The sequence below is a fragment of the Zalophus californianus genome, chromosome 1 (genome assembly GCF_009762305.2).
Source record: "Zalophus californianus isolate mZalCal1 chromosome 1, mZalCal1.pri.v2, whole genome shotgun sequence".
NCBI classification, from domain to species: Eukaryota; Metazoa; Chordata; class Mammalia; order Carnivora; family Otariidae; genus Zalophus; species Zalophus californianus.
Genome location: NC_045595.1, coordinates 157,454,578 through 157,468,246, shown reverse-complemented (window position 1 = coordinate 157,468,246; position 13,669 = coordinate 157,454,578). Strand labels below are relative to the sequence as shown.

Sequence of the window (13,669 nt, the reverse complement as noted above, 5' to 3'; positions counted from 1 at the left end):
CCCTCTGCCCCTCCACCTGCTTGTGCTCTCCCTCTCTCCCTCTGTCAAATAAATAAAATCTTTAAAAAATAAAATAAATAAACTCCCTTCTATTTTATTCTTTGAAACAACAGAGCCCAAGTAAAATGTGTAAAGTAGTAGAGCACAAAGAAAGCATCAATAACGGAACTTGAATTTTCCTCAGTAGGGCCAAGGCATATACACTACTGTCACACCCCTACTCTTTCCGAAGGGGGAGAAGTTCACCCACAGATCCTACGCCTGGGGCAGCCTTGGGTGCTGGTATTGTGGCTCTGTGACCCTACACATCCTACCTGTCTTGCCACAGTGGTAGATACTCTCCCCCTCTCCCTCCACCAAGGGCAGCTAATCTTCAAAGCCAATGCCCTATGAGGGGGCCTGAAATAAAAAGTTCTGCTATGACGAGGATGAGCTGAGACTAGCAGATTATTCTTCTCAGACATTTAAACTAAGAGACACAGAAGAAAGATGCCAACGTGCCAGGGACATCAGAAACTAACAGACAATTATTATGGACCAAATAATGATGACGACTGTTCTCACTTAACTACACACTTACTACATGCCTGGCACTTTTCATTCATCATCTCATTTAATAACAATAATAATGATGATGACCGCAGTAACAGGTAACATTTACTATATGCCCGCTTTACTCTAAGCAGTGTACCTGCATTATTTCTTTTAATCCTCATAACAGCCATGAGATGGGAACTACCTATTGTCATCAATATTTTGAGATGTGAGAAACAGGCTCGGAGTAATCGCATAAATTTGTCTAAAGTCAACCACATACATGCTAGGATTATCTTCATTTTCAGATAAGGAAACTGAGACTGGGAGAGGTGAGGTAAACAGCCACGGGTACTGAGTGAGGAAGTGAAGAGGAGACTCAGCCCAGGTGGGCCTGACTCCCAAGGCCACCACTCAGACCACCGCCCAGCCTGTCACGTGGACAGTGAGTACGTGGGGAAGCTGCTGGGGGAAGAAAAGAGAACAGATGCACCAAAAAGAACCAAAGAAAGGATGGTAGTCAGACTTAAGCTGCCTCGAGCCCTGGCCCATCTGCTCAGCTTTTCCTGAGCCCCAGGCAACTGGTATTTTTCTAACAGGTTCCCTTTTCCCTAAGGGAACTTGACTGCCTCAGCTTCTAGGCTGTGAAACCAAAGGAGCTCTCCTCAGAAAGTCCACACATCATTCTAGCCTTAACACCCCTACTGTGGGGTGCCTCAGAACGGTTACCAAACATGTATTATGAAACTACCTATCTACCAGCATCATAAAACAAGGCCTGGATTGTAAAAGACAGCTGCCTTGGGTGAGGGGGTAAGCTGTCATCTAACTTAAAGTAAGCGAAGAGACTTCAGAACGCTTCGAGATATACAATAAACGCAGCCCAACACTGCCCCCACCTCAGCATATTCTACCTTTGTTCCTCTCCTTTTAGGGTGACCTATTGAGTTGTCACAGGAAATTCTTTCTCTGCTGTTGTGAGAGCCATAAATAAAGAACAATTCAAACTGCCTACTACTCTGAGCTTTACATTTGTCTGGGGTATTTTTCTTTTCAGCTGTTATAAAAAACTTAAAATTTTTTCACAATGTAATTATCTAAAAAGGTAATGAATAATAAAAAAAATCAAATTTCACTAAATGACCAGGCAGTCTGATACACACATTACATGCAATGTAAACAATTATGAACGGAATGTTTTGACCTTTTCAGTTAATTCACAGTTAAGTCTTGGCCCAGGCATATCTTTATTTTATTTTTAAGTTACACTGAGCAGGACTCTCCCCTATATCCTCTAGCTGGAAGATCAAAGTGGAATAAAAGAGATCCAGCATTATTTGTCTCATGAGTTAAGCAAACATGAAGTACACAAGAGTCCAAAATCAAAATTGTGTATGCCTGAAAGATTAGAGTTGCTCACGGAGGGGTGGGGGGGGGGGGTAGGTAAACAAAGATGAATTTATTTTGCAACACTATTCTTTCAGACCCACTGAATGCACAATCTTAATAAAGTTTCTGGTCCAAAAAGCCTTCTGTATCCTCATGTAAGTTGTCCTGTGACACAAAGACCTGAACACTGAAAAAACAATAAAAAGTAAGAATCTTAAAATCTTTACCTTGTTCATTGTTTCCTCCATTAAGCAGGAGTTCATCATTTTGCCTTTTCAATTCTGTTATATATTTAAAGGCTTGGTCCAGGATCATATTCTTGCTCTGCCAAAGAGAATTAACCATTTAAAAGTTTCACTGAAGAGTAAGAACTTGCAGAAAGAAATGTAAAGCTTTGGTTTTATCACATATATGTGACATGTATCTTTTCAAAATTAAAACAGGCGCCATATTGAAATGCTTCTACTGTTCACTTTTCATTTACTAAGTATTTATTGAGCATCTACTATGTGTCAGGCTCTGTTCTAGGCACTAGGGATATAATAAACAAAACAGACAAAATTCCTGACCTTTAGGAATATACATTATATATATATGTTTTTGTCCCCCTGTAATTCATGTTGAAACCCTGATCCCGCATATGATGGTATTTGCAGGTGGGCCTTTGGGAGGTAATTAGGTCATGAGGGTAGATCCCTCATGAATGAGATCAGTGCCCTTAGAAGAAAAGACATGAGAGAGGTGATCGCGCTGTCTGTCATGTGAGGACACAACCAGGAAAAGAGCATACACCAGGAACTGATGTATGCTTAGACTTCGCAGCCTCCAGAACTGTGAGAATTAAATTTCTGTTGTTTAAACCACGTTATTTTTCTTGTAAGAGTCCAAACTAAGACACTGTACTATAATCTATTTTGCATGGGGAGGTTGGAGAGGGCCCCCCTTGTAAGACAAAGCAAAAACCAGAAGGAAGGACAAGGAAGTATGCCCCGTGGATATCTGGAGGAAGAGCATCCAGGTATTAGGATCAGCAAGGGCAAAGGCCCTCAAGCAGGGCGGTGTTCGCACATTGGAGGAACCATGGTGAGGTGAGTGGAACTAGAGTAAAGTATATAGTGGAAGAGCGGTAGGAGGAAGAGGCCAGAGAGGGCTTTCAAGGCCATGTAAAGATTTTAGACTTAAATATTATTCTTTACTCTATGAACAACTGTTAAAAATAAAACACAATAAGTGACATTCCTTTTGGCTTTAGTTCTCTACACCCTATTCCAGAGGCAACTGCCATAAAGTTACTTATATATCCTTCCAGAAATATTCTAGGCTGATACGTGGATCTATTTATCTATCTTTAAAAAAACAAAAAACAAAAAAAAGATAGAAGGATACTATAAATAGTATGCTACATTGTTCTTATTTAAAAATATATCTTGGAGGTATTTCCCCTATAGAGTTTAGATATCTATGTTATACTTTGTAAAGGCTGAATTTATTTTATTTTTGAGTCCATTACTGACAACTTTTAAGCTGTATAAGAGGCACTTGGTTTTTTTATTTTTCAGCTATTAAAAATGTTACAGTGAATGTTTAATTTCTATTCCAGTATGTATATTATTAAATATCCCCAGTACTTTATCAGATAGCTCTTTTCAGGTAGGAATCAGTGATTTAGGGCTTTGGTTCACAAAGTTACAATTCTGGGTTTCTTAGACTGAGTCCCAACAGAGACCCAATATAATCTAGGAAACATTTTACAGAGAAAAAATAAATACTGTCCTTTCTTAAAGCAAGAGTTGAGACAAAGGCAGAACCTGATAATGCCCATCTACTGCCTCTCTACTGCAGATGGGGCTGAGGACATGTAGCAATAGTGAAGAAAATCTTAATCTACTTGGCTTCTGGGAGCCAAATACTGACTTTCATTGCACATTCTAGGACACCAAGGAAGTGAAATGACTATGGTTTCCTTTCCAAGAAACTTGTAGGAATGACAGCCAAGAGCAGGAAAGTAAGATATTACTGGGCAAACACCAATATTTCCTGAGAAGCTACTGTACATTGAGATGTGGAGAAAGAAAAACAATCAGAAGACGTAACAGAAGACAAAACATAGTTCCTGCCCTTTAATTTGCCATCATGTTAAGGAAACTCAAAGGACATTAAAACACACACACACACAAATGAAAAAACACACTTATGCAAGACTAAGTACCATCCCGTAGAAGAGAATGAAAAGAAACTGAAGTGTCAGATCTTGCCAAGGGAGGTGGTCTTGAGAAGCAAGCAAACTGATCTGGCCCTCTGAAAGCCTGGGGAGGTTCAGGACTGGGAAGCTCCAGCTACCACAAAAGGTGGGGTGAGGTATGGGGTTAAATTGAGGGGACTGGTGGAAAGACTCTTCTTAGGCAGAAATAAAAATTAACTCCCTCCCCCACACAAACACAACCTACGCAGCTGGATGACTTCCCCTTCCTGCCCCAACTGCAGGAGACAAGTTTATTTTCTGTGAAATTTGAAACAGAGAATTTTGGCCTCAGGGATGGCTGGCACAGAAGTGGACAAGATGAGGCAACTCAGTGAAGACAGGAAGGTAAAGTAAAATTCTGCCTCCCAAAACCTGAGACTCTCCAGCACCCTTTCCCCAACCCAGCTCCCAGAATATGGCAACCAGCCTTATACTCCTCTTCCCAGCCTTCCCATTTGTAGCTAGGGGGCTGAAGGATTCTTGTCTGGAAAATAAAAGTTAATACTATGCCCAAAATTAAACAAGCTACCAACATTGATATTTTGAAGTGCTACAAAAACAGTAACACTAGCTTACCACCTAATCACTCAACAGTTAGGGCACCAAAAGTCAAGTCTATTTAATCGGCTTTTTAATGCCTCATTCTCAAATATGAGAACACAGCTAAGTATCACTAAACATTTAAGGAGAGTCTCCAAAATGAAAGACAAAACATCAAAACAAAGGGGAAAAAAAGAAAATCAGAAGAAACAAAACAAGAAGAAAAAGAAATTTTTAAAACCTATATAACATCCTCAGAGATGACATGATATTATATTCATGAACCAAACATGTGATATGAAAAAGAACAAAGAGAATAAGAAAAAGACTCTCGAAAATCCATTTATCAAACCTTATGGTACCACTGCCAAAGTCTGTTATTCTCCCTGGGTAAAGAAATTTTAGGTAAAGAAATCCCTAACAAAATTTTATCAAACAGTATCTATTGAAGACAAATAACTACAATTAGATTTCTAAAATTAAAAGTATGAGAGCTGAAATTAAAAACAAGAGTTGGAAAAGACCAATCAATTGAGACTGAAGAAGGGCAGAAGGTTCCAGAAGTAAAGTCTCAAAGGAAAAAGAGAAAATGGAAATTATGTGGTACACTTGACTATGTAGAAACTCTTAAAGAGACTGTTGAAAATGTGGAAAGAGTTAAAGACAGGTACAGAGAGAGGTGCCTAGGTGGCTCAGTCAGTAGAGCATGGGACTCTTAATCTCAGGGTTGTGAGTTCAAGCCCCATGTTGGGTATAGAGCTTACTTAAAAATAAAAAATAAATTTAAAAAAATTTAAATAAAGAAATAACAAGATAGGTATATAAACAGTTAAGCAAGTGAAAAACGAGGCAATTACTAACCCAAAAAACACAAAAGTTACATATAGGACAAAACATAATAATAGTACTCCTTCCTACCATAAACAATATTTTCAGTCTAAAAAACAAAAAACTGAATATCAATTTAATCAAAAGTTGGGGCAGAATTACACTGGGAGGATTAGACAAGGCAAAGACAAGGGAAAAGAATAATAAGTCAATAGATAAAATCTAAAATAGAAAAATTAAGATATAGTAATATAAGCTTATTATTTCAATATATAAAGGTATACTCCAGAAGAAACAGTTGAAAATGGATGCCTTTAAGTTGTTGTATTGGACTTGGGAAACAAGCAGGCCAGAGACTAATATTGTTGTTTTAAGCTTTTTAGTGCTATTTGTTATGTTTATACATTAATTTTCACATATATTAATTTAATTAAAAATTAAGCAAAAAAGGCTAACACAAATTATGAAATCCCATTATAATGAAACACTATATAACCATGAAAAAGAAAGGTGATCATATGAGGAAAGGTATCCCTAACTAAAAGTCTACCATACACTGATGAGTGAAAATGACAAGGCAGGTTATAAAACAGCACTCGATGTCTATATCTATCTATCTAATCATAAAGCAATGTCTGAAGATATGCATAACATTTGTTAACAGTAGCTATAACTTAGAAGTAGCATGTCAATTTACTTTTCAAACTTTTTTATGCCTTTCATATTGTTTCCATTTTGTTTTAGTTTGTTTTGTTTTCCTCATTATCAGAGGAAACAAAAAGCTATCTTCGTGAAGGAAAACTGTCCCCTTTAATAAGCTGAGATTTAAGTACCATTGGAGGTTGACAGGGCACGGAGAACAAAGCAGAGATATTTGGAAGATTCTAGGTAAGAATTTAAAGACAAAATATGATTGACAGAAAATAAAAGAAATGCCTGGTAAATGCAATAGCACATAAAAAAAAATGTGCTTTTTTTTTTAAAAAAATTATTCAAGATCTTAAAGATCTGGAAATTATGTGGTCCATCTGATCATGTAGAATGCTCTACTGGAAGGCTGCTGTAAGGATGGGGAAAACTAAAGACAGATATATAGGAAATTAAGCAAATGAAAAACCATGAGGCAATTAACTATGTACCATAAACGACAGGAAACAAAAATAATCATGAGCAAGGAAACAACTCGAGGAATTGTCTGTTCACAAGTGACGAATGGAAACAGGAGTGGGCGTCTTACCTGCTTCAGGGCAGGGGAGCACGGGATCAGCTCTCCTATTCTGTTTATTCCGGCGTTGATTTTCTTCTTCCTATGCCTCTCCACTAGATAGGGGGGAAATCCATTTATCAAACCTTATGGTACCACTGCCAAAGTCTGTTATTCTCCCTGGGTAAAGAAATTTTAGGTAAAGAAATCCCTAACAAAATTTTATCAAACAGTATCTACTGAAGACAAAGAACTACAATTAGATTTCTAAGAATGTCGTATTTTAAGTCTAGTATTATAGGAACTGATCTAAGTAATACTCTTATTAACATTTTTAAAATGTGATCTATAATAATCAAATTCAAATTATAAACAGAAGTTGCTAACATTACATCACTGTTAAGGCCATTATTATGGTTTCAAGTAATTACTAGAGATTTTAGTGATAACTAAAATTTAAGAACCCACTAACAAGCTAAGTTACTAAACAGCTGCCTTTTCATATGGGCAAATGAGAACCTACTTAGATTACAGAACCTTAAAACACCTCTTAGGATGTCTAGAAGGCATTTTTCGAATAGAACAGCCATTAGTTATGACTTAAAATTTCTACGGAGTCTGGTCTATTCACTTTGGCCACATAGGACTTCTCCCATCTAAGAAATTGTGCAACTGACAATATCTCAATCAAATTAACTGAGAAATATTCCAGACTTACATGCTACAACTTTATTATAAAGATCATATGGAAGGGTCAAGAGGGTATAAGATGATCTAAATAATTTCAACAAGACACTGTAAGTAGAAACATTAGTCTTGGCTATTTCCTGTCAGGTTTCTGAAACCTTCCTTTCTAACAAGACTCCAGTACTTCTAACAGGATGATCTTTCAGATTGACCACAAGCAGGTCTTGTTTTGTAGAATAAAGACTTTTTGCTTCATAGTCTGGCAGGAAAGACTTCTTTTCAATGACATCTAATTACTCTCTCAAAATAAATTACTATCAGGACACATTTATGACACCATGTAAGTTGATTCAAATAAAAATATTTAGTTCCTATGGCCAAAAAAAGATTAGATTTAATTCATTTGGCCAAAGAACACAAAGGAATAAAGTATAACTCATGTTTCTTCTGAATTCTCTAACAATAGTATTTGTTCTTATCTAAGAGTGATTTTTAAATGGGTGGAGGTGGAAAAAAAAAACCCAACAACATTAAGACTCTTCACCCACAGTGATAAAGGGGAATTCAAAGGCAGGAAATTCCCATTTTGGAGAGCAGCAATATTCCACCAGTGTTCACCACCTCTTTCCATAGACAAAAATTCCCCCAGTGTCCTTTCCTTAAGGAAGGGAAGATATCGTTTATAGAGTAATAGATAATAACTTTTAAAATATTTTGTTTGAGATCTGGACTGTAGTCCCTGAAAAATAAAATGTTATAAAATGTACCAAATTGTAAAAGTACACACAATTCCTTCTAAAAATGTTTATCCAACTTTGGCCTAGAAATTTGATATATGTATTTTCTACATAATTTTCCTATAATTGAGGACTCCACAGCTTCATTTAAGCTATTCACATTTCAAGGACCTTTAAGATCTGCAGCCTGCTGCTCATCTCTTCCCTACTCCTCTAGGTAGCCAGTCCCCTCTGGAATTTCTGCAAAGACACATACTCTTTATTCCATTTGGGAGAGGTAGAGCTGGACTTCCTCAGTGAGTGAAATCACTTAAACCACTAGTTCAGGGACATATTAATCCTTAAATTATCTAAACAGACAATAAATCAGAAGATGACAAGCAAACCATCGTCATGAGACTCGAGGGGCGTTTTGTCAATTAAACAAAAAAGGAACAAAAAAGTAAGGAACAGAGGTGCCTGGGTGGCTCAGTTAAGTTGAGCATCTGCCTTCAGCTCAGGTCATTATCTTGGGGTCTTGGGATTGAGCCCCATATAGGGCTCCCTGCTCATCAGGGAGTCTGCTTCTCCCTCTGCCCCTCCCCCTCATGCTCTCTCTCTCTCTCTCTCTCCAAGAAATAAAATATTTTAAAAAGTAATAAGGAACACTTCCCTAAAACATAATGAATAATGATGCTATGCTTATAACATAACTTACAATCAACTACAGTATAATTTCATTTTGAATGCAAAAAGTGCTAACAAGTAAAATTGAAATTGTTGTTTCTAACCTGCATTATGTGTCTCCCGGTTTTTCTTTCTGAAACAAAAAGTGCAGATAACAGGAACATGAAAATAATGGGAAAACATTCTTACCACTTTATATTTTGAGAACTATAAAAATAAATTTTATGAATTTATATTTGTTGTATCAGCAAGAAACCATCTGAAAAAACATTTTCTTAATATATATTATGGTATGAAAACCTAACTGCAGATACATCAGTATAAATTTAGCATCTACAATTTCTAGAAATAACTACAATTCTATTCTTCCATACCCAGAAGTCATTGGCTAGGAAGTAAATCAACCACTGAAAAAACCTTAACTATTTGAAAAATGTAATTAAAGAGCTAGCCAATTCTCAAAGTGATATGCCGAGTAGGTGACTTCTGATGTTTGCCCTGGTGCCCAGGAAGCAGTGTTGTGAACACCAGTGAGGGATACCAGCAACAGGAGAGAGGAAACTTCGAATCCCCAGGGTGAAAAGCACGGCAGCCACCAGCACCCATGCACAGACAATTGGCATTTGAGCCATCTTTTGCATTTGTGTACCTAAAAGGTAATCTCCTAAAACCACTGATTTTCCCATTTATGTACAAACATTAGCATTCTCTAATAGTTATTTGGTAAGGAAAGAGAATGGGGATTTTAATATTAATGAAAGCACCGGGCATGCAATTCTAAGCAGAAACACTGCCCAAAGTTCTAGAAATTCAGAAGGAGGCTTATACAAAGAACCAGAAGTAATAACTGTACTGATGTGCATATTGTAATGTCACAAAATTGTAATTTTACAAAATATCTATTCAAATTGACTTCAGCCTAAATCAACTTACGATCTACAAAGACTGTTAATACTGTGCACAAGTAAAAATTTCAGGAGAAAGTAAACATTTAACATAGATTTAGTATTATACAATTTTAATTACTGATTATCATTTACTCGTTACATTGTTAATAAAATAAGGAGGACAGGTAAATTTTAACTCTATACTCCTTTCTGTACATCTGTATTTATTTATCCACACATATTTCTGAAGAGTAATGGTTTTCCAACCACTGAAATGAAAGTTCCCTGAGGACTACCTATTTAGCAAAGTAGGGACTAATTCTGCTTATCTGCCCAAATTAAATTATTTTTGGACCAGGGCTACATACCTGTGCTGTTTTTTGGTAGGAGTCTCATTCTCTGTCATTTCTGGCATGATTACAGTGATAGGAACCTACAAGGCATAGAAAGACACACCAGAAAGTTTAAAGTTAGTATGTTAGAGACACTGATTAATTAATAGCAATTTGGTTTGAAAACCAAAATGCTAAAAAACAAAAGTGACATCATGTAAAAACACTGGCTTAGCTGTCGTGGATATCCTTTCCTTTAAGAAAGGTATAAGAAAACAAGACAAAAAACATTGTAACTAGCAGAGGGAGAGCATGGTGAATGTCAAATGTGAGGTACAGCCAGAAAGTGCTGGAGAAGACTAGACTAGGGCAAGATCAGTATGGGCTTGGAAATCTAGAAAGGCTTAAAGGCAGTGTGGATTTGAGCAAGACCTGGAAAGACAGGTAAAACATACTTGACTTGGGAGAGTATGTTCTTTGTTCATGGTACTGTTTGAAATGTTCTACAAAATTTAAACGAAGACAATGGTCATCCTCTCTGAACACAGAAAAAACAAAAGTGACAAGCGTACAAACATGTAATATTCCATACACAGAAGCAACCACTCACTCAACTCATTCACTCATTTGCTAGCCTTCTCCCAAACTGCTAGAAGTCGTACGTTATCACTCAAGAGTCATTAAAATCTGGAGAGGAGCATGAAAATTCTACTTATATTTAAAATATCAAGATACTAAAGAATATACATACTATAAGGAAATATATTCATATGCCAAAAAAAGCCTGAAAGCAAATACATGAAGATACTAGTCATAGTTATGTAAGGCCAGCAATATTATGCATGCTTTCTTTCCCTTCTCTGATTTTCAAAAATTTCCTAATGAAAACCTTAATGCTTTTTAAGTCTCAGGGACTGACAGCCTTTCAAAAGCAGCTATCCAGTTGGGATACCTGTTCTGGTACACTGGAGGAGGTACAAGTGCAGTTTCCCATTTTCTGAGTGTAGAATCGGAAGTCAGAAAGCCATGAGTTTAGGGGCACCTGGGTGGTTAAGTGTCCAACTCTTGATTTTGGCTCAGGCCATGATCTCAGGATCGTGAGATGAAGCCCACATGGGCCCAGTGCTAGGCGAGGGGCCTGCTTGGGATTCTCTCTCTCCCTCTCTCTCTGCCCCTCTGCCTCCCAGTATGGTGCTCCCATGTGCTCTAAGGGGAGGGGAGGAGAGGGGAGGGGGGAAGGGGGGAAGCGAGGGAGGGAGACAGGGAAGGAAGGAAGGATGGAAGGAAGGAAGGAAGAATGGAAGGAAGGAAGGAAGGAAGGAAGGAAGGAAGGAAGGAAGGAAGGAAGGAAGGAAGGAAGGAAGGAAGGAAGGAAGGAAGGAAAGAAGGAAGGAAGGAAGGAAAGAAGGAAGGAAAGCATGAGTTTAAAATCTGGTTCTGCCATTTCCTAGCCGTGAGGTCCTGGGCAAGCTAGATAGCCTCTTGGAATCTCAGATGTTTCATCTACAAAATGGATCATAATCAAAGCATCTAGACCACTGGGTTATTTTGAGAAAGGAATGAAAAATGCAGCGGGAACACAGCAGCACGGTGCCTAGGAGCAAAAAGAATTCAACCAACGTTAGCCATGAATAATAATGGCAGTATTTCAGGTTTGGCTCTAGCCCTGGAAAGGGGGAGGAAGGGTCCAGGGAAGTAAGCAGAAGTGAATACTGACAAGGTAATGACAGGAAGTACTGGCCGAAGCAGCCTGCAGAGAAATGTGCACTCAAGACCCATTTCCAGCAGCTGACTCCACCTTCTCCCTAACATCGGGGATGGCACACATCAGCCTCAAAGCAACACACTCACAATGAGATAACCACATAACGACAAAGTGGGACAGGTGAGTCAATAAATAAATCCCTGTCACCTTTCTCACCCAAGGGCTTGCAAAATTTCTTCACTTTTGATGCCTGGCTTCCAACGCCTCCCGTTTCTGATCCAAATCTATCATCTTCTGCCAGAAGATGGTCTATAAGTTATGTTTTCTTCTCACTGTACAAGAGAAAAATCAATAAATGTTTATAGTTCCTAGGTTTCCATTAGCAGCATGTAAAACAATTGGCAACCTCTGGCATGTAGGCAGATTTTTAGTGGCATACAGAATGACCTTGAATTCTCCCTACCACTTGAAAGCTGATGAGTGTAGTTGCTTTAAAAAGTCACTCTCCAATGGGTTGCCCATGTCCCCAACGCCCACCCCCCCAAAAAAAATGGTAGCAAGGATTACAGCCATTGGATGGTTCCCAGGAGATTCTCTCCTTTGTCTCTGACATGCTGTTCACTGTCCCTCAAGTTCTTACTTTCCTCCACCTACTCCACCTACACCAAGATCTGCCCTCAATTCTAAAATTATCTTCCCTCAATCTCCTACTTCCCTCTCCTCTCTTGTGATAGTGACTGAGAACTTACTCAAGGGTGCCCCCCCCCCCACGAGGGCAGTGACACTAGAAGACAGCTTTCAGGCCTGTGCATCGTGTATGCTCTAAAACATGTCGACTTGGGGGCTTCTTCCCAGACAAAGGAGAAGCCCAGGTAGAGCCCAGGAATCTGTTTTTTCAACAAGGTACTAGTTAAAAACTACACATTGTCCGCCCATCCCTGACCCACTGAATCAGTCTCTGATGGAGGAATTCCAATCTTTAAGGGAGGAGTCTGAAATTTAATGATGCCCCCAGGGGATTCTTATCAGGAAAATTTAGAAAGGCAAGCAGGTAACTTTAGTTGGTGGAATTTCAGGCATTTGACTGATAGCCTATTGTAGGAGAGATTATTTGGGATACAGCAAGACAGCTGAACATATAATTTCACCTATAAACCCATAAGGTCAGATTTCTCGTGTATCCATGAGTCAGCATTTGGTCATTAATGTCACAGTTCCCGTTGTTCCTCTGGAGCACTTTTGAAAGTTTGCAGATTCATATTCCAATTAAGATACTTGAAGTAAAAGTTCCAATCTTCTAAACATTTAGAATCTTAAAGGAAATGATGCTAGAGCCTTATCACATAAGTAAACCTATTCATTGCATGGGGGTGGGGGTGAGAGGCAGGGGTTTAACTGAAAGAGATATATCATCCAGTTTACCAAATGTCACTATAAATATCCATCTCAAACCACATTTTAACCAATTCAATTACATCAATGCACAATTGTTTCCATATGCCACTCCTGATATTAAAATTGCATTCCTCACATTAAAAAAGAACACCTATCAAAATAATAAACTATATAATATTGTCATAAATCCTTGTCCACTGATTCATTAACCTGCTAATAAGGAAATGTTACTTTTACAAATATAACTTTTAAAATATTTAAAGTGCCATGAATTTTTAAGGCAAAATTTCACAATGTTACATTAGTAACCTATGAATTACTATTTTTCATGGTAAGAAAGAATTATTTCTGAAATAAGTCAAATCCAATGGTTCTCAAAGTGTGGTTTTGATGGTTTTGAGATCACTGGCATCAAAATCATAACTTTAAAACTGTTTTTGACCCTCACCGTAAAACTTACATTATAGTAAAATGCACAAATCTTAAGTGTAACATTCAGTGAGTTATGACCAATGCACACACC

At 37.9% G+C, this 13,669-nt stretch overlaps 1 protein-coding gene across 6 annotated transcripts in view; it reads right to left on the bottom strand.

Moving 5' to 3' along the window:
* USF3 (upstream transcription factor family member 3) overlaps positions 1 to 13,669 on the bottom strand; it is a 64,798-nt gene that overhangs the window by 27,388 nt on the left and 23,741 nt on the right. For 2 of the 6 annotated variants that reach the window (XM_027585445.2, XM_027585446.2), the window contains exons 2-6: positions 11,959 to 12,083; positions 10,083 to 10,147; positions 8,932 to 8,960; positions 6,771 to 6,853; positions 2,151 to 2,247 (exon numbers count right to left, since the gene is read on the bottom strand). In XM_027585445.2, coding sequence (XP_027441246.2) covers positions 2,151 to 2,247; positions 6,771 to 6,853; positions 8,932 to 8,960; positions 10,083 to 10,129 — 256 coding nt within the window. In that variant the 5' untranslated portion in view covers positions 10,130 to 10,147; positions 11,959 to 12,083. Of the gene's footprint in view, positions 1 to 2,150; positions 2,248 to 6,770; positions 6,918 to 8,931; positions 8,961 to 10,082; positions 10,148 to 11,958; positions 12,084 to 13,669 lie in introns of those variants that run through there. The other 4 variants (XM_027585448.2, XM_027585449.2, XM_027585447.2 and 1 more) reach the window with 4 other exon arrangements.